This window comes from Trichoderma camerunense, assembly GCF_050948025.1.
Source record: "Trichoderma camerunense strain CBS 138272 chromosome Unknown V8C40scaffold_4, whole genome shotgun sequence".
In the NCBI taxonomy this organism is placed as follows: domain Eukaryota; kingdom Fungi; phylum Ascomycota; class Sordariomycetes; order Hypocreales; family Hypocreaceae; genus Trichoderma; species Trichoderma camerunense.
In genome coordinates this window covers 1,152,172-1,179,902 of record NW_028145366.1, presented here as the reverse complement: position 1 = coordinate 1,179,902, position 27,731 = coordinate 1,152,172, and the positions used below count along the sequence as shown (strand labels likewise).

At 53.7% G+C, this 27,731-nt stretch overlaps 6 protein-coding genes across 6 annotated transcripts; 3 read left to right on the top strand and 3 right to left on the bottom strand.

The window, feature by feature from the left end:
• Window positions 1-73: 73 nt before the first annotated feature.
• Window positions 74-4,898, bottom strand: V8C40DRAFT_161264 (uncharacterized protein). The gene has a single exon (XM_083211465.1). The coding sequence runs from the start codon at window positions 4,381-4,383 to the stop codon at window positions 163-165; it is 4,221 nt and encodes a 1,406-aa protein (XP_083076303.1). The 5' UTR covers window positions 4,384-4,898; the 3' UTR covers window positions 74-162.
• A 6,171-nt stretch (window positions 4,899-11,069) lies between these two features.
• V8C40DRAFT_161251 (uncharacterized protein) lies at window positions 11,070-13,616 on the top strand. Its single transcript, XM_083211464.1, has one exon. It carries the CDS (start codon window positions 11,428-11,430, stop codon window positions 13,474-13,476), a length of 2,049 nt encoding a protein of 682 aa, XP_083076302.1. The 5' UTR covers window positions 11,070-11,427; the 3' UTR covers window positions 13,477-13,616.
• Window positions 13,617-14,253: 637 nt separating this feature from the next.
• Window positions 14,254-16,085, bottom strand: V8C40DRAFT_237511 (Dip2/Utp12 family-domain-containing protein). The gene has a single exon (XM_083214261.1). The coding sequence runs from the start codon at window positions 15,781-15,783 to the stop codon at window positions 14,575-14,577; it is 1,209 nt and encodes a 402-aa protein (XP_083076301.1). The 5' UTR covers window positions 15,784-16,085; the 3' UTR covers window positions 14,254-14,574.
• A 2,367-nt stretch (window positions 16,086-18,452) lies between these two features.
• V8C40DRAFT_285385 (uncharacterized protein) lies at window positions 18,453-22,139 on the top strand (the record flags this gene model as incomplete). The annotated part of the gene is made up of 4 exons (XM_083222361.1): window positions 18,453-18,517; window positions 18,631-20,155; window positions 20,351-21,088; window positions 21,184-22,139. 4 exons carry the CDS (start codon window positions 18,453-18,455, stop codon window positions 21,538-21,540), a joined length of 2,685 nt encoding a protein of 894 aa, XP_083076300.1. The 3' UTR covers window positions 21,541-22,139.
• A 1,382-nt stretch (window positions 22,140-23,521) lies between these two features.
• On the bottom strand, window positions 23,522-25,366 carry V8C40DRAFT_237502 (NUDIX hydrolase). Its single transcript, XM_083214260.1, has 3 exons — window positions 25,336-25,366; window positions 24,624-25,261; window positions 23,522-24,545 (listed from the first exon to the last, which is right to left on the bottom strand). The coding sequence occupies exons 2-3, from the start codon at window positions 24,686-24,688 to the stop codon at window positions 23,648-23,650; spliced, it is 963 nt and encodes a 320-aa protein (XP_083076299.1). The 5' UTR covers window positions 24,689-25,261; window positions 25,336-25,366; the 3' UTR covers window positions 23,522-23,647.
• Window positions 24,935-27,320, top strand: V8C40DRAFT_237499 (serine hydrolase domain-containing protein). The gene is made up of 4 exons (XM_083214259.1): window positions 24,935-25,475; window positions 25,586-25,850; window positions 25,913-26,618; window positions 26,714-27,320. The coding sequence occupies exons 1-4, from the start codon at window positions 25,376-25,378 to the stop codon at window positions 26,834-26,836; spliced, it is 1,194 nt and encodes a 397-aa protein (XP_083076298.1). The 5' UTR covers window positions 24,935-25,375; the 3' UTR covers window positions 26,837-27,320.
• Window positions 27,321-27,731: the final 411 nt, after the last annotated feature.

Genomic DNA, 27,731 nt, shown 5'->3' with positions numbered 1-27,731 from the left:
GTGTGTGTATAAGCCCCCCTGCTTCTGACGGCACGTGTCCGAAATGACAAAGGGAAGTGATGAGGATTGTAGGTAGTGGGATATATAAGTGTGTGTGTACGGATGTGTATATGTCTTCAGCGACGTGTCTTCTCAGCGTCTATGCAATGCCGAGCTCCTCATCTATGGGAAAACGCCCTGTCGCCATCTCTCAACTCGGTCCATCTGACCGTTAGGATTAGACATGGGAATACCAATGTTTGGCTGAATGAGACCATTGGCACCATAGAGATTACCAGCACCGTACACGCTCATCTGTTTCATGCCGTTCATAGGGTTCATGCCTGCCATGGGGTGTCTACCATTCATGGCAGCCGGGCCAAAGCCGAGTGTGCTGTACGAATGCTGCAAGCCTCCCTGCGCCATGCCGTAGCCATTAGGCGGCGCCATCATGGTAGCCCGATTCCTAGAACCAGTGTTGGTAAAGCTGCGGGTCTGGAATTGATTGAGAGCTGTGCTCGACCTGGCCGCCTCCACGCCGAGCCCGCCCGTTCCGTCATTGTACAGACCTCCCTTGAAACCTCCGGGACGAGCGTTGCCGTTCTGTATGAGAGCGGTGGGCATCTGGCTTCTGACTGCCGCCAACATGGCGTCCTGCTGAGCAAGCCTCATCTGCTCCTCCTGCTGGCGTCTTTGTTCCGCAATGCGAGGGTCCTGGACGTTCTGGTGCACCGAGAGCATGTCGGCCATGCTGACCCGGCGCATCACGCCTCTCCTGGGCGGCTCGACCATCGGGTTGCCGTAGCTGACTGGCCTCTCGCCTGGTCTTTCTCCAGTCAGGTTACCATAGCTCATTTCTCGTTCACGAGCCTCCCGCTCAGCTTGCAGACGACGACGGCGCTGGCCCAGGGTCTCATCCTCTACGCCCGTATTAGGCTTGGGCTTGGACTCCTCAGGATCAGCAAACTGGCCCAGGAGCTCAGCAGAAAAGGTGCTGCTGACGGGACGGGCCTTGGGCAGTTGTGACTCTGCCAGGCGGCGCTTCCTGGCACCAAGCGTCTCTTCCTCAATCTCAGCCGCCAAGGGTTCGGGTTCTGGAGCAATGGTAGTGCGTGCATCCTCATCCACTACGCTCGCGTCCGGCTCGATGATGCGCGGCGAAGCTGGCGGCTGCACTTCAGCAATGCGCGTGACTGGAAGGCTGAGGTTGCTCTGGCGTTTCGCGTTAAAGACCGTGGAGGCTCGTCCCTGCAGACGAGCGGCGCGTGAACTCAGGGGTTCGTTTTCTTCCAGCTGGCGCATCTCCATAAGTCCTATAGGGCGGTCGACGTCGGCCATATTCTTGGCACCCTGGTGCATGGCGGCAATGACAGCCAGGGGTGTGTCTTCGTCGTCGGAAATGGTTTGCTCTTGGGCGACATTCTGTTCTTCCCAGGCGAGGTTGACACGCTGCTTGAGGCGTTGCTTGCGCTGCATCTCGGCGACGGCGTCCATCTCCAAGAGGGTGGCACGCATGCCCTGGGGTGCAACATTGCCCTGGTTAAGGATTCGTTGCTTCTGTTGCTGCTTTCGAAGATGGATCTCGCCGAGGAGCGTCGTGGGCATTCCATCAAGGATGCCTTCGTCAACCTCTTCTTCTTCCTCTTCTTCATGCTCCTCTTCTTCATCAGCCCCATCATGAGCATTGTCATTGGGATCATGGTCCTTGTTAATCCTTCCAAACAAGCTGCTCTGGCTTCGTTTGGTGAGCAGCCTGATCGTCGACTGCTCCTTGGGTGCTTCAGCGAGCGCGGCCCCCAGGGTGTTGGTGGAGGGCTGCTGCTTGTGCTTGGACGCCTTCTTCTTCTTCTCCTTGCCGTAGGTCTCCGAGCCCAGTTTGCCAGCGTACAGGTGATCGGTAAAGGCACTAACGGGAGCAGTGGCCGAAGCATCGAGAATGCTGTCGAGCGTAGCCATGGCTGACCCATCCTTGACCTCGATTTCAGGAAGCTCAAGAGATGGCTGGTCGAAGAAGACGCTGGCTCGGAGGTGAGGGGGAATGTTTTCGAGGTTGGGGATATTTGATTGATGTTTGTCAGTGTCCATCTTGGACAGCCGCTGGGGCCGGCGAAGATCTTCGAGGGAGGGTGCGGATCCATTCCGGGATTGAGGTGCGGGCTCCTCGAGGAACGGCTTGGGCGTGGTGGCATCATCAGCGTCCTCCAAGTTGTCCGCCAGGGTCAGAGCGGCAAACGAGTTGCGGTGGCCAGACAGAGGGTCGGGCAGGGCAATCTGGTCCAGGTCGGGGACGACCGACTTTCTCTTGTTCTCCTTGGGCTGCATCATGGCGCTCAGGATCTGCGAGCGTCGCTGGTTCCGGTCGGTGGCCTTGGGCTTGTTGGACAGCTTAGGGGGCAGGTTGAGCATAGCAGGCACTCGAGCCGGATAGTACAGCATGTGCTGGCCGGTCTGTTGGTCAAAGTAAGACTGCGGCCTCACGAACTCGCTCACGAACTCGGCCGAAGACTGTTGGGGGGTGGGCAGGAATAGTTCATCGTCGACGACAGGAGGTTGGGTCTGAGATTGGGGCATCTGGGGAGCAGGAGCCTGCAGCTGGGCTGGCAGCTGGTGCACGTCGGACAGCCTGTCTCGCTTCTGCGAGCGCGACCCCATGTCGGCCGTAGCGAAACGATCATCCTCGTTGTCCGTCTCGCAGTGGGCGCCGTCAAAGTCGACAAACGCGTCCTGGGCCACCTGGAAGGTATTTGTGGAGTTGGCCGTCATGGGCCGCTCGGCCTCGTAGCCATCGTGCTCGTCGTGGTCAGAGGGCAGGTCCGGGTTTACGAGGACCAGATTGGAGGCCCTGTGGCTTCTAAAGCCGCCCTCGAGCATGTTGTGGAACTCGTCAGTCTGTGGGACGCCCACAGCGTCTTGCTCGATGATGCTCCTGGAGCTGGCGGCGGCGGCGTGCTCAAAAGGGGGCACGGCGTCGACTTGGTCCAGCACGTGCTGGGTCAGGGAGATGGGCTCGGACTCGGATATCTCAGCCAGCGAGGGCTTGGCCGACCGCACACTCCTGACGGAGCTCTTGCCCGGGCCGTGGCGGGACAGAATGGAGTTGATGACTTCGTGCTCCGGGCGGCCGGTCGAGGCGTTGGAGCCCGATCGCATGCGGCCCGAGAGGGAATTCGTGGGTGACATTACGTACGCGGGAGAGTAACCCTTTTGTCGGGCGGCGGCAGCGGCGGAGGAGGATGAGTTGGAGGGATATCGTCGCAGGCGTGTCGAGTGTTCGTCGGCCGATGCGGCCCTGGCGGCGAGGATGGAGGATCGTCTGCTGTCGCTTCGCTTCAGTTCGCAGTGCAGTTCTCGGATGGCATCGTCGATGCTGCTGGTCATAGACAGGCGCTCGGCCGTGGCTTCGAGATGGGCGACGTTGCTGACGGCTGACGCGGAGCGGGTGAGCAGGTCGGAGTGGTGACTGTGTTTCGATGGCGATGAGATTGAGACGTCGGTAGCAATGTGCAGGATGGGCTTTGGATGGGCCAGCTTGGTGCCCGGCTGCACGCTGCCCGTATGCAATGGCGCTTCTTCGGGTGCAGGTGCAGGGATACGAACGGTGGCCGCTCGAGAGCCTGCAGTCAACGTATTACTGGCAACGGTGGCAATGCTAGTGGTAGTGGTATAAGCACCCGTAATTAGGGTCGCGATGTCCGAATCCCGGGCAGAAATCGAGGGGCGCTCGTGTCGGTTGGGGCTCTGGGGCAGGGGAGCGGAAATGACGCCTCTGGAGAGGTCATGCTTAATGTCGCCAGCGGTGGGAGACAGTGAGAGAGAGGCGGCGGCAGTGATATTAGCATTAGAATTGCTCGTCGTGCTGCTGGGGGACCACGGTAGCGGTGGTCCTGTGCCTGCGCCTGCGCTCGTGCTCAGGTTCTTTTCTCTCCAGCCCGCCTCGTCCTGCTCTTCCTGCTCCTGTTCTCGCTCTTGTTCGCGCAGCGCCTGTCGCAGGCTCTCTGCATCTGCATCTGCCTCTGTTTTACTGGCCTCTGTGAGCTTGGACTCTGTGGCGTCGGCGCTCGCAGCGCCCGGCGCAATGGCAGCCGCCGTGGGCGACATGGCGAGATAACGCTGACGCACCGCCGCAGCAGACTCGGACCCGGGGCTGGTGGTCGATTTCTTCTTGCCGCTGCTGGGCGCAGAGTCGATAAACAGGCTCAAGGGCGTGCTGACTCGGCCGGCGACAGACAGAAAGGTCGGCGATACGGGGCTCGTGGCGGTTGTTGGAGTCGAGAGTGGCGAGGCGAGTCTGAGGGTATCGTCATTCCCAGGCGAGCTTGTAGAAGCAACAGCAGTAGCAACAGCAACAGCTGCAGAACCCTCCACTGACGCAGCAGCTTCGGCGTCTGCTTCAGCGACTGGCATGGCGAGCGGCCGAGGGAATGCGACCTCGTATTAGTATTATCGACCAAGAATGCCCTCTACGCTACTCCCAGTCCAAGTATGTGCCCCCCCGTTGCGTCTCTATCCGGGATGGTCAGGTGGGTGAGCTGGAGCGTATCTCGCTGGATTGGGTGCGCGCGTGATGGCCGAGACATGAGAAGCCCGCCAAGGGTCTGGATCCAGGCTCGTGACGGCGTATTTGTATAGCTTGGACTATCCAATTGATGTGTTTTTTGCCTCTTTTCTCTTCTCTTTTATCTTCCTACAAAAGAGACTCTGGTAAAAACAAATAGACCGAGTTCGGATACAGGTATGGCTGTCTGTAAGTGGAAGTGCGACCAAAGCAAAGATGCAACAACAAAAAAATTGGCCGATGATGGAGGACGATCGATGAACAAGGCTAAAAAGATCAGAGTAGCCTTCTATCAACCAGCAATAGCCCCACGAGAGCGTCGGTTTGGGCGTTGGCTAAACAAAGGATAAAGTAAATAAAATGAAAAAGGTAAAAAGAATAAAACCAGAAAACTGAACCAGAAAAAAAAAACTTGTGGTTTAGATTCGGCGGCAAGGCGCAATAGTGGCCGGAGCGGCGTGGCCCGTTCCAATCCAAAGGTTCAGAATTGATTGATGCTAAGGCACGCAAAGTACCTGTACGAAACTAGGAGTTCTCGACTCGACTCGTCAAAGTGCCTCTTTTTTTGGAGTACGAGTATGGAGCAGCTTGGGACTTAGTGGCGGATAAAGACGAGACGACTGGAGCGCGCTAACGGGGAGGATTTGATGCTGACGAGGGCTGATGGATGATGCTGATGGATGCTAAAGATAAAGATGACGGCCGTGATGATTGCGTCCTTTGGTGTAGCCCGCTACTTGGTATGGGGGTGTTAGTTGATGCTCTCTCTGTGTGCTTCTCTATTCACAACACAGATAGACAAATGGTTAGAGTGTGTGTTGTGGTGTGTGTGTGAGTGTGAGTGAGTGAGTGTGAGTTCTGGTGTTATCAAGTGCCGGATGCGAGAAGCCGCCAGTGGGAAAAAGTGTGTGGCAGCCAGAAAGCCAATTGATATCGCAGCCGAGCCACACAAACAGCAAAGCAGAACAGCACTACTGAAGCAAGCAGATAACGGCCTGAAGCAGCAAGCAGGGAGGAAAGGGCAGAACCGAGAGACAGGGCTGTATGTACGGAGTATGCAGATGCAGATGCAGATGCTATGTGATGTTGATGCAGGAGAGGAAATAGACTCGACTCGACCAAGATAAGGCCCGTCGCTTCCACCCCCTCCTTCGACCACTTCTGAGGCAGCTCAGCTCAGCTCAGCTTTGCTTTCTTTTTCCTCTACTCTCCCTCTATCTAGACTACAACACTATCAAATCTGATTAAAGGAACCCCCGTCACACCACATCAAACCACAGCACCGCTGACAGCGCTGCGACCGGAACAAAGGCCAAGCCCAGGCCGTTTGCCTCCTTGGTCCTGATCCTGGTCTAGCTGCGTTGGACAAGGACAAAGCAGCTGCATCTTAATCTGTGCCCGTTAGTCTTGTTTTTTAACTTTCCATACAAGAGCCGTTTGCTGCCCTCCATCATTTGCTAAGTTGGTGCTTGTTATGTCCATTGGTACTGGTACCTATGCCTCTTATTGCTCTCACTTACCGTACAAAATTCATGAATCGTATTCTCATCAATACCAAACTTTGCGCGGTTTTCCCTCCCAAGATCCATACATCTCAAATCTCCTCGACTTCCGGCGCTACTGGCTGGAGCTCCCTGCTTGGCACCATGTCATACTGATGGCATCGAGATCCGGTTCAGCGCTGATCCCTCGCTCGGCCATGTTTGCCGCCTTTGCACACTCTCGGGATTGCACCCCATGCAAGGACCCGTGTCTTTTGTCCCGCCCATCAACGTGGATGCACAGCCATTGAATTCTCCATCCAATCCATCAAAATGCTGCTACCTAGACTGCGACTCCGTACTAACAAAGGACCTTAGTATTACACGCACCAATTGAACCCCCATCAAATCAGCTGTGTAGCTCGCACGGCACCCGAGGAGATAGCGCTGATCCTTCTGAAACCCGCCAATGCAGCGTGTAAGCCTCTGGACCTGCGTTGTGATGTCTCTCTCGTCCTATCAAGCTGAGGCTCTGTAGAGTGTCTTGGACGCGCAGCTTCACCGGATGCATGAACCGGGTTCCTCATGTGCCACCTCATAAGGCGTTGCATCTTGCTCGTACGACAACGGCCTGCATGGCACCAATTTCCCAGCAGCCGAGACTTTGTGCCTTGCATTGATTCCTTTGGCCTCAACTCCCTCTTTTTCTTTTCTTTTTTCTTCTCTAAGCGAGGCGAAGAGTTTTGGTGTAAATCGAGTTCAGCTCTTCAAGGTTCTTTTTCTGCTTCTCGCTACTGCAGACCTACACTCATGTACAAGTACTTCTCCTGCAAGTCTCGGCGTCGACACCGTTGTCTTCTGTTTTAGCGTGTCCACCAGCATTCCGAGCGCCGCCCGGTCGGAATACAGGCACAGGCACCAAAGTAGAGGTACATCGCGACACAACAGGGGCCTCCCCTGCAGCCCAGTGGCCGCTGTCCAAGTTTTCCAACGCACGCGGCAGGAGATCCAGGGGCAGCTCGCAAGGGGCAGCAGCCCGATTGGCTGGAGTGCCCAAAACAAGCACCACTACAAAACTCCTTCAGATTGAAGACGACGAAAAAAAATACAGATGGAAATGAAAAGGGAAAATCAAATGTATATTAATGTGAGACAAGATGTGAAAGAGACTGAGAATAAAAATAAACAAAGATAAAGAAAAGGGGCAAAGTTGTCTCTCTTACAGATGTTTTTTTTTTCTTGTGAGACATCCACCTTCGATCGCGCGTATCTCCAGTCGGCCGATCGATTTGCGCCTCCTGCAAGCCAGCCGAAGTAAGAAGGAAAATAAAAAAAGAGGCAGCCGGCTCTCTCTGACTGTTCATGTGCCTTGCTGCGAGGGAGCAGCTGGATACGTGTATAGATAGGCGTCAGCCCAGCAAGCATCAATTTCATCTTCATTCTCTCCCATTGGGCACGGATGGAGCCGAGACCACAGCCCTTTGATTTTACTGGTGCAGCAACTCGGGTTGTATGCTGATCATGTCTCGCCTGTCTTGTTTTCCCTCAGTGGATTCTCCGTTTCTCATGGTACTCCATTGAGATGCTCAATCATCCTTTTCCCCGTGACTCGAGTCGTAGGGAAAAGAGAATAGTAAAATGGAGAAGAATAAAATGAAAGTCCATGCACTGCGCAAACAGCTCCAGACCTATCCACATCCGCATACATACATGTATTGGATGAGCAGCTTCCATTGGTTCAGCCCAGCTGCCAGAATTCCTGTGCCACGTCGCAACGGGCCCCTTCAACTTTAATTGTCTCGGCTTGTGTGTTACTTGCAGCTGCTTGCGCTTTGCTGTGGTGCCCTCGCTGTTTGTCCACGCTGCAGGCACACAATGACAATAGGGGCACTTTATGGCCTCAATCGATACAGCATCCACCCAGATTATTTGTAGTAAACACGATTTTCAATGAGCAATCTAAGAATTGGACGTTATATCTCGAGCACAAGTATCAATGGTTGGCGTGTTGATGCTCAACCTCGAATTACACATTACGGGTACAGGGTAGGCGACATGATACGAGCACACAACACCTCAAAGAACTCGTCCACTTGGAATCCTTTGCTGCCATCTCCACCCCTTGGTTGCATCTCGGTGGGTTTTACACGTCGTGCCTGCATTACCCCAAGTGCCAAGAGGCGGCCATGCGGCATTGTGACCTGTTGCCTCAATGGCGGTGTGCCCGGCGGGACGGGGCTGGATTTCTTTGTGGAGGAACGTGATGCTTGGCGTTGGCGAGCCAGCGATACAGAAGATTGCATACAACGGCGTGCTCTATAACATGCATACGATACTTGCAACGGGCAATCATTGACATAACTTAACTGTCATGAGTCTTAGGAGTACGAGTATACAAATACGGTGGCATCTCCTTCAAGTTGCTGGTACATGAGGCGGTTTAGCGAGGAGCAACAGCTGGAATCGTGCCCTTGTGGTGCACGTGTTTCCACAAACTGCTCAGCATCCATGTTTACGGATTAATACAGAAAGTAAGTGTTATACTAGGTAGGTAGCATTACTTCGTACTTCTCGCCCGAAGCCAGCCTTGTCCAACTCCCGCCGGTCTCAAAATAGAAAGGCCGGCCAAAATGACCGGATTCGGTACTCGAGAGAGGGAAAGCGGCGTCTGCCAAAAATTATCCGGTAGACGACAAAGATTGGCGCAATCTTAGTAAATTAAGGTCGAGCAAAAAATAGAAAAACTAGCTAGAAAAAACCGGTACCGAGCAGAAAAAAAAAAGAATCGGTTCGACAGCATGTCATCGCTCAAGACGCCGTCGTGGAGTCGAATCTCCACGGCCTCGTTTCCATCGGTTGTAGTCTAGAAATCTCACGGAGTAGCATCCCGTATCTACGACCACGTCGACTCGGCACATCTAGGAGAAATCCCGGCTACAGCGTCTTCTCTCGGTACTGACAAGGTACATTGCCCGGCCCGAAATAATCTCGGATCTGCTTTGCCCAAAAAAAGAACCTTGGAAGAGAGCTGGGTTATTCTGTTACCGTACCGTATATCTGGGCTCCGTAAAATTGTGGCAATCTTAGCCCTCTTTTTTCTGTCTCCAGCCCCTTCGTGGCGCAGTTGACGTTTTTCTTCTTCCCCCTGGATTTAGCAACATTGAACTTTTAGCGAATCTTTAGAAGCCGTGCTAAACTTCTCTAGCAGCTTTCCGTGTTGCTGGTCACGGGCCATCTGGATTCAGCAAACCGAGGATGCTAGAATTGAAGCTAATTGGCAGCCAGTTGTCCGTCATCGGAATGACAAGTTGGCTGTCGTCGACTGTGGCGTCGCTAGAAGCCAACCACACTGCGTATCAACAACGAATAACATCGTGAACAGGGTTGTTTTTTACTTTTTGCCTAGCAACACTATTGCCGTCGGCAAAGGGCAACCCCTCTCTAAAACCGACAAGGAACAAGGAAAAAAGAAAAAAGAAAAGAAAAGTGTCGGTGAAGTTGCATCGTCTAAAAGGAGCACAAGGTTCGGAAAAGGCACATCACGAGAAGCCGGATAGAATCCGCGAGCCCTAGCACTAAGAAACTAGCTTGCATAGGGGGGTTGGTTGGCCAGAGCAGAGGTTCGACGCTTCTGGAAACGAGGGGCGAGAGAGTCTGAGTACTTGCATTAGGGCGAGTGTGCGTGCTCTTCTGATAAGTTGCCATACAGTGCTTTGGTGGTATGGATGGAGTCGAAGGGGGCTGAATGCGGTTATTATCACGAATCAATCAATGGATACCAGCCAGTGCCTCGGCTTGCTTGCCTGTTTTCCATATCTGCGAATGGCAATACATTCGCCCAGTGTTAGTGACGATGGCGTGCCATGCCAAAGTGTCATCCATTGTCAGCTCACGTCCTGCATTACCTAACATTACCTAACAAGATGCATCCTAAACAGGAAGACGAAGAGGAAACAAGACGAGAAAACGTGGTGGCCCGCCGGTAGCCATGCGGGGGATTTGAATTCTCATGACCAGCAGCCGCGACGACGCAGAACGATTGGCCACCAGCCTGCATCGTGGGCTTGGAACCGGTGAGCACGACAGAGAGGGGCAGCTTTTTGGTTTTTTTTTTCTGCTCCAGTGCTCCTTTCAGAAGGGGTCCAGTCCCAGGTACAGGCACCGTGCAGCGGCCTAGCAGCGGACTGTGGGCTTCCATGGTTTTCATGACTTGGACAAACTGATAGTCAGCGCTGGAGAGCAATAACGTCGGGTCCGGCTCTGACGGGGGGCGCTTTTGCTGAGTGGCACGCGGCACGTGTCCATGCAATTCGTATTATCCAGCTGAGCGGTGAATTTGTCACAGTTTACGTGATGAATACAAGATATCGTTGATGACTTGCCCGTGGACATTGATGGCAACAATTGATTGCAGGTGTTCTTTGCAAGTGTTGCTGTTGCTGTTAGCTGCTCCTCCAACCCAGTCCATTGTAGTGACCGAAGATAGGTTGACTGACAGCTCAGGGGTGGCCCCTAAACTGCCGATGCTAGCCCCCCTAAACAATCCCCTACAGAGCCCCCCCCCCCTAACCCGCTCCGCCGTCACCTGAGACCGTGCGCCCTGGCCTGCATGCGCCATCCCGTACTGTGCGGGCACTTTGGCCACGCAAGGGTCCGACCACTCATCTCCAACCTGGCATATCGTGAAGGCCGGTGACTGCGGTGCGAATCCGCCCGTCCCCGCATCGTCACTCGCTCCTCCGCCTGTCCTGTACGAGTGAGAGCATCCAGAGCAAGGCACGAACTCCTCCCGGGGATCCCCCAAGAGCAAAAAGCCCTGGGGCCACGGCTTGGTGCATCTGCATCTGCATCCAGCAACCCCCTGCCAGTCCAAACGTCTAGAATCCGGCCATCGACCTTCGCCGCGAGTGAAAAAGAGGGCAGATAGAGCCGCTGGTGCCCCGCCGCCGTCTATACAAGGTCATACAGGTGCATGGCATGCCCGGCTTGACCTGTGCATAGCTTCCTGTCCTATCCTACAGATTCACACATACGGGCGACACTGTACATACCCTGACGAGTACGATCCCCCATACCGCATATCACATACCGCATACTGCATACCGCAACCCGCATACGAAGCACGGAGGCGACTCGACCCGGTGCGACCACGTCCATACCGCCTCGACCGACAAAAGCGTTCTGCCGCTGCCGCATGTCCTGCTCTTAACAGCTCTTCCCTCTTCTCCTGGACCTTCCAGCAAGGCTTCCACTGTCAATACCCCAATCTCCAGCGGGCATTGTCCTGACTGTCTGTCACCTGTCACCGTTATTATATCTCTCTCTATCTCTCTCGATCGAGCGAGCCCCCCAGCGCAGATCGCCACACCCGCATAATTTATACTCGTACCTGCAAGTCCAGGTACTGTAGGCATGGCCAATACCGATCCGCCCCGACGGCGCTTTGTGCCCGTCCCGATCGAGACGACGTTTCAATCCTATCGCAAGAATGTCTACGACTACACGTCGCACCAGAGGATAGGCCCCAATCCCGAGCTGACTCCGGAGCCGTCGCCGAGATCCCCGCTAGCACACTTTCCTCTCGAGGCCCTGGGCAACGAAGCATCGCAGGAGAGGCGGCGCTTTGCTCCCCAGCTCATCGAGACGTCCAGACGGTCCAGAAGGGTTGGCGACCCTGGGCCGGCCACTCGGCCTGAAGACAAGACGGACATCACTCCCTATACAAACCACATCTACTCTGCTAAGCACAAGTCAAATCGCCGGCAGCATGGAGCAGCAGCAGCAGCAGCCGTTGCCGATGAGGAGCCCCGGCGCCAAGCGTCGCGACCGTTTCCGCCCACTAGGCGTGAGACGGAAGAAGAGGGTGTCCAGGAGTACCTCTTGGAGCTGGCGGCTAAAGAAGTCGCACGGCAGATAGAGGAGGCTGCCCTTGCTGCGTTTCCCAACAGCCGCCCCCGCGAAGGTGGCGTGGCCCATTTCTACTTTCGGGAGGGCTCTTCAGATAGCGAGAACTCGCCCGAAGCTAGCCCTCGTGATGAAGAGGCCGGCCAGCACAGGCTCAGGCGTAAATCGTCAAACCTGGGGCTGAACTGGTGGCATAAGCACATGCAGGAGCATGCGTCGCGCTTGGAGCAGGAGAAGGCGGGCGAGGATGACCAGATGGACATCGACAACGAAGAGGCCGTGGTGATGACGGAAGACGCTGATGTCGATGTCGATGTCGAAGCCGTTGCTGCTGCCGCTCCTGGCGCAGGTGCCACTGCCGGTGCCACTGCTGGTGATAGCCCTATCTTCCGATCCGACTCTGATCTGGACAAGATGGAGCTGCCGTCCCCTCCCGATCTCATGTGGACCACCACAAAGCCCCTATCGCCTACCGATGACCGGCGAGACTCGGTGGCTGAGCTCCAGATGGCGCTCGCAGAGGCCAATCGTCATGCAGCCCAGTCCCAGGCCCAAATTGTCAGTTCATCCGCGCAGGCGGTTCCCCCAACCCAGACCCAGGGCGAGCCGGCTGAGCCCCACCGCGGCCGCCAGGAGGCTAGTCCCTTTGGCCGGCCGTTTGGAGGATTCCGACATGTGCCCGATCATGACCCAAAGCTCCTTAAGTTGCGCCAGGGTCCCTCTCCTCCCATGCTCGGCAGGGACCTCGTCTTTCGACGATGCCCTTCTCCCAAGTTCACCACGCTGGAACCTGAAGATCCTCTTGAAGCACACATGATTGAGGACCAAGGTCGGGATCTGCCGGGCCAGGCCGGGCTGTGGAGGGGGTACTGCTGCAGGTCGGAATCAACCGGAGGATGCATTGTTCCCCCCGATCTGCACAATCCCAAGCTGATCCAGACGCCCACTGACTCGTCTTTCCCCGACAAGTCTTGCTCCTGTGATGTTGTCGACGCCAGCGTCATCAGCGAAGAGCCCGTCTCCATCTTCTCGCCGTCCGAGTCCGCGTCGTCGGGGCTGGCGTCGAGCAATGGCGGCGGCCTCTGGGGCTCTTCTTCCCATTCTCACCAGCACCCGCAGCCCCAGCAGCAGTCCCAGGAGCAGCCCAAGGGTGATGTTGACATGGTCAACGGCCTCAACGAGCGCCTTTTGAAAGAAAAGGCCCAGGCCGAGCGCGACGAAAAGATCCTGCAAGAGTTTGGCGAGGACTTTGTCACTCAGGTGTACAACTACCTGTCGCTGGGCTATCCCGCCATGGCACGCGGCTTCGACGAAGAGCTGTCTCGCATCAGCCACATTGGCGTCGACGAGCTGCGGAGAGACGACGCGAAGCAGCTGGCCAAGGGCCACATGGTGGAGATGAAGCTCGACGCTTCCGCCCCAGAAGAGGAGAGATGCCCAAGGTGGGCGGCGTTGCGATCCTACATTACGGAGTGGGCAAGGCAGCACCCTGATCTCGACAACCTCGACCCATTGGCCTGGGGCGTGCGCGAGAGGAGAGGCAGTTGGGCCATCTAAGCCTGTCCTCTCTCTTTCTTTCTCCATCTTCTCCATTATGCTGCTGTTATGAGTTCATGTGCTGCTTTAACACACATAACCCCCCTTCCCCACCATCTTCACACAGCCTCTTCGTTTATACAAGCGTTCATGGCATGACTTTGCTTTTTTACAAAGACGAGCGAGCGAAGAAAAAGACCGTTGCTGTTGCTGCTTCTTTTGACATATACTACACTTGAACACAACAACGCACAAGACCACTATATGATTTTTTAATGGCTGCCCCCCTTTTCATCATTTCATGGCCATAGATGCACACTTTCTATTTTTTGGTCTTTTCAGGCTCGCTATGTCTCCGTTCTTTGGTCATTCTGCTGTTTTTTCTGCGTGTTTTTTTTATTGCAACTTGCATGGCGATGGGTCAACCGGCGTAATAGGCACAGTTCGTTGTCAAAACTTGCCCCAAACAGGAGGAATATCGGGATTTCCTATTCTTTTTTTTTCTTATTCTTGTTCATTGTTTTTTACATTTTCAATTTTTTTTCATAGTATACATGAGCGGGCAAGCACACAAAGCAAGCGAGTTGAAATGAGTTGAGAGCGATATTCGGTAGAGAGACACTGGGATTTTTTTGATTTTTTTTTTTCCTTTTCTCCGAGCGAAAGAAAAAAAGGAGAGATGATGATGCTGAGAAAGAAAGCTTTTGTTATAAGAATAACGTGTAATCAATCCAAGAGAGAAGTTGATTATGGATTTTGGGATTTTCTTGTAGTATTTTTTTTTTTATTCATGTGGTAGCTGGATGAAAGGAATTTGAAGCTATCGTGAACAGAGTAATTTGCTCTTGACTCTTTCAACTGTGAATATCATGCCTCATCGATTTTATCATAGCGACATATTCACTCAAGAACGAGTAGAAAACAGATTTTATACAAAGACCAGACAAAAAGAAGAATCAAGTACAAAATATCCACTTATCTACTCTTGACAAAAACATATTAAAAGTAGTTTTACCAAACGCCCAGAATGAGGACCTCAGAATGCTATGCCTCTTTGCTTTTTCTTCTTTCCTCACACAAAATCTTTTTTGTTACATCTCTCCTCATGCCTCACTTCTCTCATTTCTTCTTCCCAAGGCCCTTTGACACCTTCTGCATCTTTGTCGGCGGCGCAACCTCGACGTCGCTCTCCTCATCCTCGCCCATGGACTCATCCACATCGTCGTAGTTGACCTCGTCCTCATCCAGGGGCTCCTCGCCGTCATCGCTCTCGTCCTCACCCTGCTCGGAGCCCTCCTCCTCGTCCTCCGAGTCGCCAATGAAGCCATTCAGAACACGATCCTCGTCATCGTCGTCCTCGTCAATTTCGCCGCCCTTGCCTTTTCTTCGGGAGCGCACTCCGTTGGCGAGATCCTTCTGCTCGGCATCGCGCTCCTCGCCCTCGACGTAGATGACATCCTCTTCGTCAGCATCCTCATCTCCGTCGCCGAGAAGGCCGGCACTCCTCTGCATCTTCCTCCGCAGCTCCATCTGGCCCTCGAGAATGTCCAGCTTGCCCTTGAGAGCGAGCAGGCTGTTGAGGCCCTTTGCTCGCTCGGCCAGCACCTTTTGCAGGCTGTTGAGGTCGTGCAGGAGCTTGGGCTGCGCTGCCAAGGCGCCGCCGTGAGCAACCAGCGTCCACTGCACCCAGGTCATGAGGGTACCAGCGCGGCCGGGCCGTCTGTGTAGCCGGGCAGCCAGCTTGTTGAGCAGGATGCCGGCCAGGGAGCTGTCGATGCGCTCGATTGTGTTTCGGATGGTGGGGATGTCGGTGGTGTGCAGGCAGGACTCGAGAAGGTCTGTGTCGTCGGTTTTCAGGGCTTGGGTGAGGACGGTTGTGAGGGACTGGTGGGTGGGAGGAGCAATGGCGTTGCGCGACGCCTGAACAACGGCGTTGTTGCCTGTGGACGACTGCTGCAGCATGGCGGTGACGTCGATAGCCTCACTGCCGCGCAGCAGCTCGCCAAACGAGGGCGATGTCCCCTCTGCGTCTGATTCGGCATCGTCTGCGTCGTCCTTTTTGCTGGGCTTCTGGTGGCCATTGGCCAAGGGCTTTGACTCTGGGTTCTGCTCAGCCTCGTTGTTCACGTCGTCGACGTCGGACATGTCCTCGTCGCTGTCGGCATCGGAAGAGATCTCTATCGTCTCGACCTGGGAGCTCCGCAGGGCATCCGTTCCAGCCACGGTTGTTCTGGACTCGTCAATTGTGTTTTTGGTGGCCCGTCTCGCATCCGGCTTGACGACGGGGGTAGCCAGCTTGGCGGCAGCTTTTCTCTTTGGGGTTGACATGTTGTGAAAAGCGTGAAGAGTGTGAAGATAAATAAATGGTGAGAGATGGATGAGATGAGAAGGCAACTTCTAGGAGCCTCGTCGGGGGTATATATCTGTGTGGTTGTTCGTCCCCTTTCGCTCTCCTCTTTGAGATACGGCAATGGCAATGCAAGAACAAGAATCTAGAGACAGAATGAAAGAGAAAATGCCCAAGTGTCGTTGATCTTCTTCACCACTCTTATCACCGAGTGGATGGGAAAATTTCACAGTAGTCGACCAATCTGCCCGAACTTTTTTTTTTCTTTTTGGACTGGCCAAGTCTAGCGTGAGTTGATGTTTCCCCACACTTGCATTGGCCTGCCGATAAGGGGTGACATAAGACATTTTCTTATTCTTATCGGAATTCACGTGATATCTCAATTCGACGCTGCTCACGTGCCTCGGAGTGAGGCTCCTGTCCAAGTCCGGCGCCATCAGGACAAGGTTGTTGGACCCTTGCTGCCGTAAAATTTCATGTCCCCGCACCCGGCTGCCCATTGGCTCGTTGCGTCTACCTTAAAAGAGGCGATCCAAATTACATTTCCTCTTCTGTGCTGGAGAGTCACCTGACTACCTGACTAGAACTTAAGAGCGCCACAGCCTGCGCCACAGCTTTTTCAGTTTTAACTGCGGAGCTCGCACCGGGTTATTGCATACGCCCCGTGAAAAGAATTTTCTGGCGCGTCTCCAGGCTTGTCTTGGGCACGCCTTGGTGCTTTGTTATCAGCGACGCGTGGATCACCATGTCATCAACTTGGCAAACACACTTCCAGATCGGATGGCCGCTGACATGAGATACTTTTTCTTGCTTTTTTCTTCTTCTTTTTTCTCGCCCTTGCTGTGTTTGAATGCCTTTTTGTTTGTTGGTGATGAATTATGAACGGTGGATGTGAGATGTCATCAGTCAGTCAGTACTAATCTTTTTGTCTTTTTTGCTGGTTTGCCTCCCGCATTTGTCAGAGGACAGAAATCATGGACTGTGGCGGTTGAGAGACGCAATGAGTCAAAAGCACGATTGACACGACAAATCTCCTCTTTTTTCCTTTGTGAACCCATCAATAAAGCCAGATGCTGTGAAAACAATCCATGGCTACTCCGTACCCGTTTACGAGTTATACACAGCTGAGCCCAAGACTAACCCTGTTCTCATTCCCCCCTCGGGTATCCCAACAACATGCAGGCATCCACGGAACCCAACATGTGTCTCCAACTGACCAAGTCATTTTTATTTTACGCCACGTCCATCTACCTACACTCCCTACCTATTTCTTGCATGTATTCGATCACAACATTGGACAATTCAAGCAAAAACAAAGACAAAAAGGCATGATAAATGGCATTACAGGGTAACGACATGGGCAAAAACGCGGTCAGTTCTAGTCCGAGTTGCCACGCTTCTGCCATCAGCACCCCTAGCCTAGCCTTGTCCCGCTCACCATAACAAACGGTAGCCTTTTGCCAGCCTGCAATTTTTTCCCTTTTCTTCTGCCTGTGACACCGCAAAGTGGCCCTAGCCAAAAGCATCAGCCTCGCAGTGGCCAATCAGCGCCGCCCAGTCTCCAGCCACCAGCCACATTCTCTTAACTCGGCTGCCCCGGCTAAGCAATAATCCGCCCGCCGCCCCGGTAGTCTCAAATCAAGCTCGGCGCGCACTTCGTCTTCGTCTCTCATAAATAGCACCGCGCCTCCGACCGGCAAAACTTACTGACGTGCACGCGCTTTTCCTCGCAACGGCTCCCCTCCCCCTCTTCCGAAGCAAAGCCGACGACTGCCAAGAAAGGGACTTGTTGACTCCGTACCAGCGCCGCCGCTACCATCCATTTTTACCGCCTGAAAATACTCAAAGCACACTCTCCCACGCCTTCAGGTACCTGCCTCCAAGGTACCGCCTTAGAACCGTAAAACAGCCTCCAGCCAACCACGTCGCCCACATCATCCTTTGCCGACCTTTACCCCGTCGCAAGGCACAGCTAGCTACTTGTTGCTTATTCCGACCAACCACTGCTCTTTCGCATTCTCTCTCTCCAAAAAATATTCCGCCCGCCTTTTTTTCGGCGAAGCTCTTCCTTGCATCGTGACGAAAGCCTTTCCGCCGGATTTCGTCACTAGCCGCATCGCCTCCAAATTCGCTGCATCCAGTCCGGCGCATCTTATCAGATCGCATCTTATCAGATCGCATCCAGTTGTTGCGCAGCCGCACGAATTGCGCTTCAGCTATTTTCTCGCAGCATTGCCGCAGAATTATTGCAGCATTGCTGTTGCTTTCACAGGACGTCGCTTTGTGGCTTGTGGTGCAACTAGAGCTTCCCGCATTGTGCGCGCATCGTGTGCAGCTTGGCTTCCCACCTCGAATCGCTTCCGCCAACTGTTGTGCGCAACATCTTTAATCCCATTTTTACTTTCCTCACCTCTCTTTTCCTCTTCCTCTCCCACCTAGGATTATCCGATACCATCGCCTACCTCCCCGCGCCTGTCGCAATCGTGAAGCTTTGCGCTTCTCTCGACGTCGCCAAAGTAGCTTGATTTCGCGGGGCACTCGCCCTTGCTGTGTTTGATGTCGCGCCTCCTCTACTGAATTCACCACTGCGGATCTTCACCTGCCTCCTGCGCGCGCGCCTTATTTACAATCTCGTCTACGAATGGCAGCCATGGCGTCGCCAACTACGGACAAACCGTCGCTGTCCGACAAGGACAATGTGGCCGATGTGAACGGGTGAGTGCAGCTACGATTGGAGGGCTTGGCATCACGTTGCCCTGGATGCGCATGCTCATCTGCATCATATGCGCCTGTATTGCTGACCATGGCTGTTGTTTGTGTCCGTCTAGCCACACGCCGCCTGTCTCAGATTCTGCCAAGAACGCCCAGACTGAACCCGATTCTGAGAAAGAAAACAAGACTTCATCGGACAAGCCTGACGACGCGCTTGTCAATGGCAAGGAGTCACCAGCGGCAGCGGCAGCTACCCCCAATGGCGTGGCCGCTGTCAACGGAGGCGACGAGAAGCCCGAGGAGAAGGATGCTCCACGCGATGCCACACCCGCAGAAGCCAAGACGGAAACCGCACAAGATAAGCCAGCTGACAGCTCCAAGGAGGACAAGGAGAACAAGGACGATAAGGAAGACAAGGAGGATAAGGTAGAGAAGAAGCCTTCTGAAGAAGCAGTAGCACAAAAAGAAACAGAGGCCGAGCCGGCGCAAGAAAAGTCCGACGTGCAGATGACAGACGCTGCGAATGCAACTGATGCGGAACCTTCAGCCGCCCCTGCTGCGCCTGCCAAAGATTCTGCACCCGAAGAGTCTACTGAGAAGAAGGCTTCTGACGAGCCCAAACCTTCCACCGCCAATGACGTTGACGCCGACGCCGATGCTGATGCTGACGCTGAGGCCGACACTGTCATGACTGACGACAAGCCCGCTGTCAAGGCTGAGGAACCCGCGAAGCCCAAGGCTGAGGAGGCATCGGAGGTGCCGCCTTCATCCGAGGTCGACCTTGGATCCTCAAGCATTTCCCAGCTGGCCATCGAGTCCACCTCACCTGCCGACACCTCAATCGAGGTGTCCATGACTGATGCACCCTCGACCGACGCACCCGTAAAGAATGCTCGAGAACGAGATGAGGATATGGATGAGGAACCGGCTGCCAAGCGTGCCAAGACGGAGGTCACGGAAGAAGACGGTGCTGCGACTGCGACTCCTTCTGGCGAGAATGCTGGTACTCCTGCACCTGCTAATGATGGTGGCATGTCACGCCTCGCTTCTATATCAAAGTGGAAGGACACTACGATTCACGACAAGAAGATTTCGCCCTTCCAGCGTCGCGAGATTCGCAAGATTATCGGTAGGGTCAAGAAGACCAAGCATGGTGGCCATTTCCGAGACTCTGTTCCCAAGCTGTGGCCGGCACTAGCAGAATCTTACCTGGCAAGGATTGATAAGCCCATGGATCTGTCCGAGATTGATCGAGGTCTCCGCGACCCCAACACAGTCTACATTACGTTTGGCGACATGAAGAACGACCTGCGGCTCATTCTTGAGAATGCCCATACCTTCAACGGCCCCCAGCATGAAGTTACAGATGCCGCATTCTACGCAATCCGAACTGTGTGGCAGGAAGCTGTTACTATTCCCGAAGAGGAGCCCGCGCGACCCAAGTCTGTGGCCAAGCCAAAGCCCCCTCGTGAGCCTCGCGTCCTACCCGGCCCCGACAACGCTGTGCGGCGGCAATCCTCAGGGCCAGCGTCCAGCCCGCCGCCCCCCGTACCCGAATCGAAACCAAAGCCGCAGGCCGCAGAGCCTAGCGTTGATCGTCGCGGCTCAACCGCCACAGACGGAGATAGACCAAAACGGACGGTAAGGGCTCCGAAGCCCAAGGATATCGATTATACCACTAAGCCTTCTCGCAAGAAACTCAAGCCCGAAATGCAATTTTGCGACGAGGTCCTGGCGGAGCTCGTCCATCCCAAGAACTCGACGCTCAACATGTGGTTCCTCGACGCCGTCGATGCTGAAGGTCTGAACATCCCCGACTACTACTCCATCATCAAGAAGCCTATGGACCTGGGTAAGGTGTCGCGCATGATCAATGCGGGCGACATCACTAACGCAAAGGAATTCGATAAGAACGTGCGGCTCGTCTTCCAGAACTGCTACCAGTTCAACGGACCCCCTGACCAGGGAAACCCGGTATCCATGGTTGCCAAGCAGCTTGAGGACTTGTACCTCCAGCAGATGAAGGGCAAGGATGCCTGGCTGGCCAGATACGCCAAGGCCAATGCCCCTGCCGCTTCCGCATCCAACGCCAGTGACGACGATGACGATGACGACAGTGAAGAGGACGAGGCGGCGGCCCCCAGCGTAGACAACTCCAAGGAAATCCAGGAGCTCAAGGCGAAACTGGAGGAGGAGAGCAGCAAGCTCAACCGCATGTTTGCCTCGGGCACTCCCCAGGCGCTGATTGACTGCCAAAAGGTCATTGTCGACACTGTGCAGCAGGCCCTGTACAAGGTGGCGCAGAGCCAGAACGATGTCAAGACCAAGCACCAGGACAAGTCGGCCAAGAAGGCCAGCAAGCCCAGCAAGAGCAAGGCGGCTGGTAGCGTTCCCCAGCGCAAGTCGTCCACCCACGCACCGCCTCCCAAGAAATCGAGCAGTGCGAAGAAGCCTGCTCCGAAGAAGAGTCTGTCTGCGGCCGATAAAGATCAGATTGCAAGCGCCATTAACGATCTTGAATATCCGCATCTTGATCGCGCCATTGACATTATCAAGCGTGACACTGGCCAGAATGTGAGTTAACCTTCCGTCCCTCGTTTCCATCTCTCTTGTATCTGTGTGATTTCCCAGATCGATGTGCGTGCGCTAATGCGAGTGATCCCCACCAGGAAAACAACGAGGGTGAGCTTGAGCTGGATATTGACCAGCTCAGTAACGAGGCTCTGCTCAAGCTGTGGGAACTCTGCAAAAAGGTGCTCCCTGGATTCGGTAAAGATTCAACCGCCGCCGCCAAGTCGCCCGAAGTTAATAGGGCGGTCCCCGCAAAGCAGACTCCTAAATCGGCCTCGAAGCCCAAGAAGAATAAACCAATGAGCGCCCAAGAGCAAGAGGCTCGCATCGCGCAGCTGACAGCCATCCAACAGCTGTACAAGCCTGGCCAAGAGCCTGCCGATGAGGCACACCTTGCTGCCGCGCCGAATCGCCATGATGAGTCCAGCGACGACTCGGATTCTGAGGAGGAGTAGAGGAATGAAACCCTTTGCTCAGGTTAATAGAACTCGCTATGGCGCAAATGGTTCTGTTGGTAAAAAGGAAGGGCTGCGCGCCGGTAATGATTTGGTTTGGGTACCGGCTGAGGTCTGCACCGAGCGTAGTAAGCTAGAGAGAGCGGCGTGTGTTTTTTTTTCTTGGCCAAGTAATATTTCGAGTTGTCTGCTTTTTAGCAGCGAGCGGCCGGGGTACAGGAGGGCAAGGCGCGGATGAATCAGTCCGAGGGCCATGGACGTTTTGGGTGGACAAAAGAGGCGCTGGGGAGTTTGGGCCGGTAACGACAGGGTTTGCGGAAGCTTTTTTTTGCTGGAATCGCGCTGCATCATTCGCATTTTTTCATGTTGCTATTTTGCTTGATGCTTTGATACTTGAGGAGGATGCGAGGCGAGGAGGGCGGGCCTGCTGGAGGACGCCGGGAAATCGTATGTAGTGTAGGATGCATTGTATAACATGACGACGACGCTTGAGACGATATTCCGTGTTTGGTTTTTGTGCCGGTGATTTGGTGAAGTCTGTTGGATGTCGGCTGGTTTGGATCGTAGCACGGCGCATGGCGAAAGTATCGGCAAGCGGATGCGCATCGTAGCTAGAATATCTGAACATCGTGATTAACAGGAGCGCAAACGAGATGAGTGCGCTGTTGAAGCTGTTGACGGTGGTGAACTTGTGGAGGATGTAAGTGGATGCAGATGCGGAATGACGACGAGATGCAGGCTGGCTAATAGCGCAAAGCCCTAAGAGCGGATTGAGAGTATGCATGTCGCTTGATGGTAGGGAATGAAAGAAAGAAAAATGAAGTTGAGAAATATTTGTGTTTGAAAGAGTAGAAGAAAAAGAGGAAGATGAAGGGGGGGAAGGAGGACGGGCTTGTTTGTACGGGCTGGATGGTATGATGGTTGGTACTGAGCTGGGACATGAAAAGAGATGGAGGATTTACCTTTGTGTTTCGAGCGCCTGACATGTGCCAGCTGGTCAGGGCGTTTTCCTGGCTGCAAGTTTAAATCAAGGGGAAGCCTGGTTGGAGACATCGCGAGAATAAAACTCCATGTTGGACAAGAGGGAAAAAAGAGTGAGGGGCGCCGATGTCCCTTGCGGGTATAATGAAAAGGGTGCATGATCGACGAGTTGCTGTCATGCGGGCGCTGGGCGGGTTTTTTTCTCCCGTCTCTATTTTGGCGGCGAGGTCCGATATTATGTGATTAGTAGTAGTAGCTGACTTAACGAGGAATTAACGAGGGAAGAAAAACTATGCGTGTGTGTGTTTGTGGCGCGAGAGTGTAAAAGAGTGGAAGAAATATTTTGGGAGTGACATTGAGTAAAAATGGATGCTAGGTAGTGGATGGTATTTATTGTAAAGAATAAAAGGGATGGGCGAGGGGGGAAAAAGTTGTTCGATGTTGGCAAAGGTATAAGGACGGAGGAAAAATTGGGTGAGGACTTGACGGGGAGATAAAAAGTGAGGCGACTTGCCATGTATACCTATTTTTTGTGGCTGGGGGAAATACTCGGCCCTTTTAAGTTTCTGGTACTATCACCATGTTCAGCATTTATCTTTACCTTAGGTACTACTGCTGCATTTTTTTTCTCATATCTTAGCATCATCACTTACTATTACATAAAGTAACTTTATATCTGAGAAATGGGATACTCCTTTTCCGGCTTTACGGACTTGTTGCGCCGGATTCCGTTGGCTTGGATGTACTGCTGTGGTAACTGATGCAGCTTCGCCTTGCTGCTTTGGTACGGGGCGAGTACACGGGCTGTGTGTCAAGGCAGCAGTGATTCCAATCTTGTAGAAGAGTTTAAGTTGACGAGGTGGAGGCTTGGATTCATGTATCAAGGCTTAAAATGAAAGTATGAAAAGATAAAGAATTAAAGATGAAGTTACATGGAACACCTATTACGGTACCTTGTCATTCTTGGTCGGTGGACTAAGGAGGAAGATCAAGAGAGACATTGGCTGTAAAATGCTTCTCCATTGTAGCTTGATACTCAAATTGCAACATCATGATACCAAGTTTCGCAGTCTATTCTATATCCAAACGAGTGCTTCCTCTAGTACCTGATCCATCTAACATCACATCATACATCCGACCTGGTCGGCACCGGCAGCTTCCTATGCAGCCTCGTACAAATGTCGACATAGTCCGGCTCCCCCTCTGGTGTAATCTTGCCATGCCGAATCAAAAAGTCAATCATGACAGCGCACACATTCGTCTTGAACTCGCCCGCTAGCATCCGCCGCTCAACCTCTTCGCAGCTCATCAGCACAAACTCTTCCACTTCGCCGTCGTCTCCCAGGCGTGGCACCTCCTCGCCTTCACCGGAAAGTTCCAGGTCGTACGTGTAGAGGATCTCGGAGTGGACTAGCTCAGACCGAGGATTGCGGTTCACCATGGTGATGACTCCGGTGGTGCGGACTCGAGGCCCGACAAGAGATACTGGCAATGAGGCTTCCTCCATTGATTCTGCGAGGATGCAGTCTAGCGGAGAGTCGCTCGCCTTGACGCCGCCGGCGACTGTGCTGTCTAGCATGCCTGGATATGTGTACAGCGTCTTGCTCCTCCGCGCGACCCAGATGCGAAGCTCTCCGTCTGCCGTTTTTGTATACGCCGTCAGGTGTGCGCCGCGAGTCCCGATGCCGAACAGAGTGGCGGCGAAACGCTCAATCTGGACGAATTCTCTTGCTCCAGGGACGAGAAAGTACTCGCTGTGCATGCCGTTGAGAGTAGGGAATATCTTGCCGTCAATGGCCGCATCAACGGCTTCCTGGAATGCCGCATTGGCGTGTACGGACAGTGATGTGCCGGCAGGCGGAGCAGAGACGACTACCTGGCGCTTCTCGTGATCGATGGTGAAGGTTGCTGGCCATGGCATGCGGGCTATGGTGTTGGGGTGGATGTAGCCATGGACACGTTCGTCTGGGGCCAGGATCAAACGATAGTAGGGATGGCAGTTTTGCTCAAAGTCCAGCGGCACACTGGAGGAAGAAGAGAAGTAGAGTCAGCTAATTTCTGTTTGATACTGAACCTGTTGTTACACTGTGAGACAGTCTTACTTATCAAAAACGGTAATGAGATCCAATAGCCGGGATGATGCCCGAGTGGTGGTCTGAGTGGCCATGATGTCGGGTCCGGCTCAGGTACCGAGTGGGAATGGCAATGGAGTTGGATGGAACTGGCAGGGATTGAAAGTGCCCTTGATCACATATGCTGAGCGGATATCTAGCCGGTCCAGGCACAGTCGACGGATGAAGAGGGTATTGACTCGGAAAGATTCAGAATTGCCGTGATGAGAAAAAAGAGGACCCCGCTCTCGATGGCGATGTCGGAATCAGTGAATCAATTCTGCAGACAATTGCACCGAATAGCAACGAGATTTCGTGAATAGTATACGCAAGGAATTGGGTCCGATATCAGCTTGATGGTTTCTCTTTTACACACTGAATCGATTATGATTACAGCAGCACGAAGACGTGTAGTTGGTCCTGGCACAACCTGAAGCTTGCACGCGTCTAGATGCAGAGTTCAGCGCTAATGCTTATTGGGTCAGTTGATCGGTTGGCATTCGCTGCACAAATCAGCCTTTGACATCACCAATTGGATTGCTTATTTCGGGATTGAAGCCCATGCCGATCGGGCTCGAATAGCGTGAAGTTCGGCGGAGAAGCGGCAGAAGTCACGACCGAAGGATGAGCTATAGATGAGCTATAAGACGACGTTCCTCCCGTCACGGCCAAAGGATTCAGTCTCTTAATACCGCATACTAACATTGAAGCTATCGTCGCCGTGAGGGGTTGAACCAAAGGCAATGGACACGTTGGACACTCTTTTGAGGCGGGACATTGCCGTTGGTGACGATACCAAGGACAAGCTGCTTGGAGCTGCGTTTATAGTGACGAATCGCGATGGTAAGCACAGCAATCTCTCTCACTGCAGCTTTCATTTCAAAGCCCCCAGACGAAGAGCATACGCGTCCTTCTTAAATCAACCCGCCTCTGAACAAAAATCTATGAAATAGGTGTCATCTATTCTGGATCCGCCGGTCGAACCGGCGTGGATGTAAACTCACCAAAATTCGACACTGATACCTTGACCTACGGCGCTTCTCTGACCAAGCTCCTCTCCGCCGTCTGTCTCATGCAACTAGTGGAACAAGACAAGCTTCCATTGGATTCTGATGTTCGGAAGCTTGTTCCTGAGGTGCAGCAGATGCAGATTTTGCGAGGCTTTACTTCCGAGGAGCAGCCTATACTCGAGGACAATGAGAGGCCCATCACGCTCAAGTATGTGCTTGGCCATGACTTGACACGTACACTCGCACATGCATACTGATTTCACAGCACAGACAGTTGATACTTCAAACTGCCGGTCTCCGATATGACGTTGCGGATCCAGATCTGCGAAGATGGTCAAAAGCAATCGGTCGGCCGATTGGGATGACGATACGCCTCAGCAGAGACGGCTTCAACGTGCCGTTCTCGTTTCCTCCCGGCGACGGCTGGGCGTATGGCCCTGCCCTGGATTGGGCCGGCATAGCCCTGGAGACGGTAACCAACATGACGCTGGGCGACTACATGAAGCAGCACGTTCTCGACCCCCTCGGGATGCACGATACGGGATTCCGTGTCAACCAGCTCCCTCACACGGCCGACCGGAGGGCCGAACTCACGCTCCGCGATGCCGATAACAATACTCTCTCGCACTTCGACGTCGTCCCAGAGGAGCCCGAGATAGACAGCGCCGGAGCCGGCATCCACACGACGGCCAACGACTACGCCCGCCTGCTGCGCGCCATGTTGCAGGCCGAGCCGGGCGTGGTGTCGGGGAAGACGGCCAAGGAAATGTTTTCGCCGCAGCTGGACCCGGCTCAGAGAAAGATGCTGCAGGAGACGCTGTATTCGCCTGGTGGGAAGCCCGCTTTTATCCCCGAGTTTCCGGACGGCGTCGAGTTGCAGTATGGATATGGGGGGTTGTTGGGTATGAGCGACTGGCCGGGGCAGCAGCGGCGGAAGGGGAGTCTTTGCTGGACGGGGGCGGCGAATTCGCGCTGGGTGAGTTTTCAATATTTGTCTTATCTTTGGTGGTTCATTTCTGCATTTATTTGTTTGTTGTGTGATTTGAGGCTGACGGTGACTGCTGGTGATAGTGGATTGATCCGGAGTCGGGTATTGCGGCTGTGCTGATGGTGGCCGTCTTTCCGTTTGGCGATGTGGTGGCAACCAAGTTGTATGCGGACCTGATCAAGGCCGTGTATGACGAGCTTGTTTAAATGAATGGAGAGGACAATGGAGTGAGGACATTTATGAGACTACGCTGTCTGAGACAAATGTCATACTTTAATTTGACGCTGTTGTATGCCATGCCGTTGAGACATCAAATCTGAAGCGGCGATATTTCAGCGTTGAAGCCGTTGTTGAAGAATGCTGGGCTATGAATAGAAACCAGAGCTGCAGAATAGACTCCATCACAGCACCTATTCTTGTCGTTATATTACGGGGTGTTCCCTGTACGAGTGTGGTCGACCCCCCGTCTAGTGCGCGGATCCTCCGCCTTTGTTGGTTTAGATGATCGGACCACTGGTTTCAACGTTCTGCGCTCTGTGCACACACTCGTATATACTCGTACATATACTGTAAGCACTGCCATCCAGTAAAGTGTAGGTTCTTGTATTCCAGTGTAGGTACGAAGTATATACTGCATCTATAGGCTGATGGTGGTGTACCAGACTGTACATCAGATGTCAATAATGCTGCACATCACCCAATTTCTTACCCCATCCGTGCCTGTTCCATCGCGAGGTACATGTCGGTGAAAAAAGACAACACATCAAATGCATCAATACGCACCAGGTGCCGCTTTTCCCACCGCAATAGACGAGACCCCTAGAATAGAACAGAATACTAGCATAGTACAAGTAGCCTCGTATTGTTCTCTTTCGCCGTCAATGCCCAGCGTCTTGGTCTTGCACCGTCAACGATTGAGGCTCCATTGAGAAAGAAAAAAAGCGCTTGGCGGCCTGGGCTCTTTTTTTCTCCAGCGATTCAATTCGTAGCGGCTCCGCTCTGTGTCTAGTCCCACCGCGCTGGACACTGGATCATTTCTAGTGAGGCCCCGGCGCAAAGTGCGTGGACCCTGCAGCGCATTCTCGGCCGCTATAGAATTTC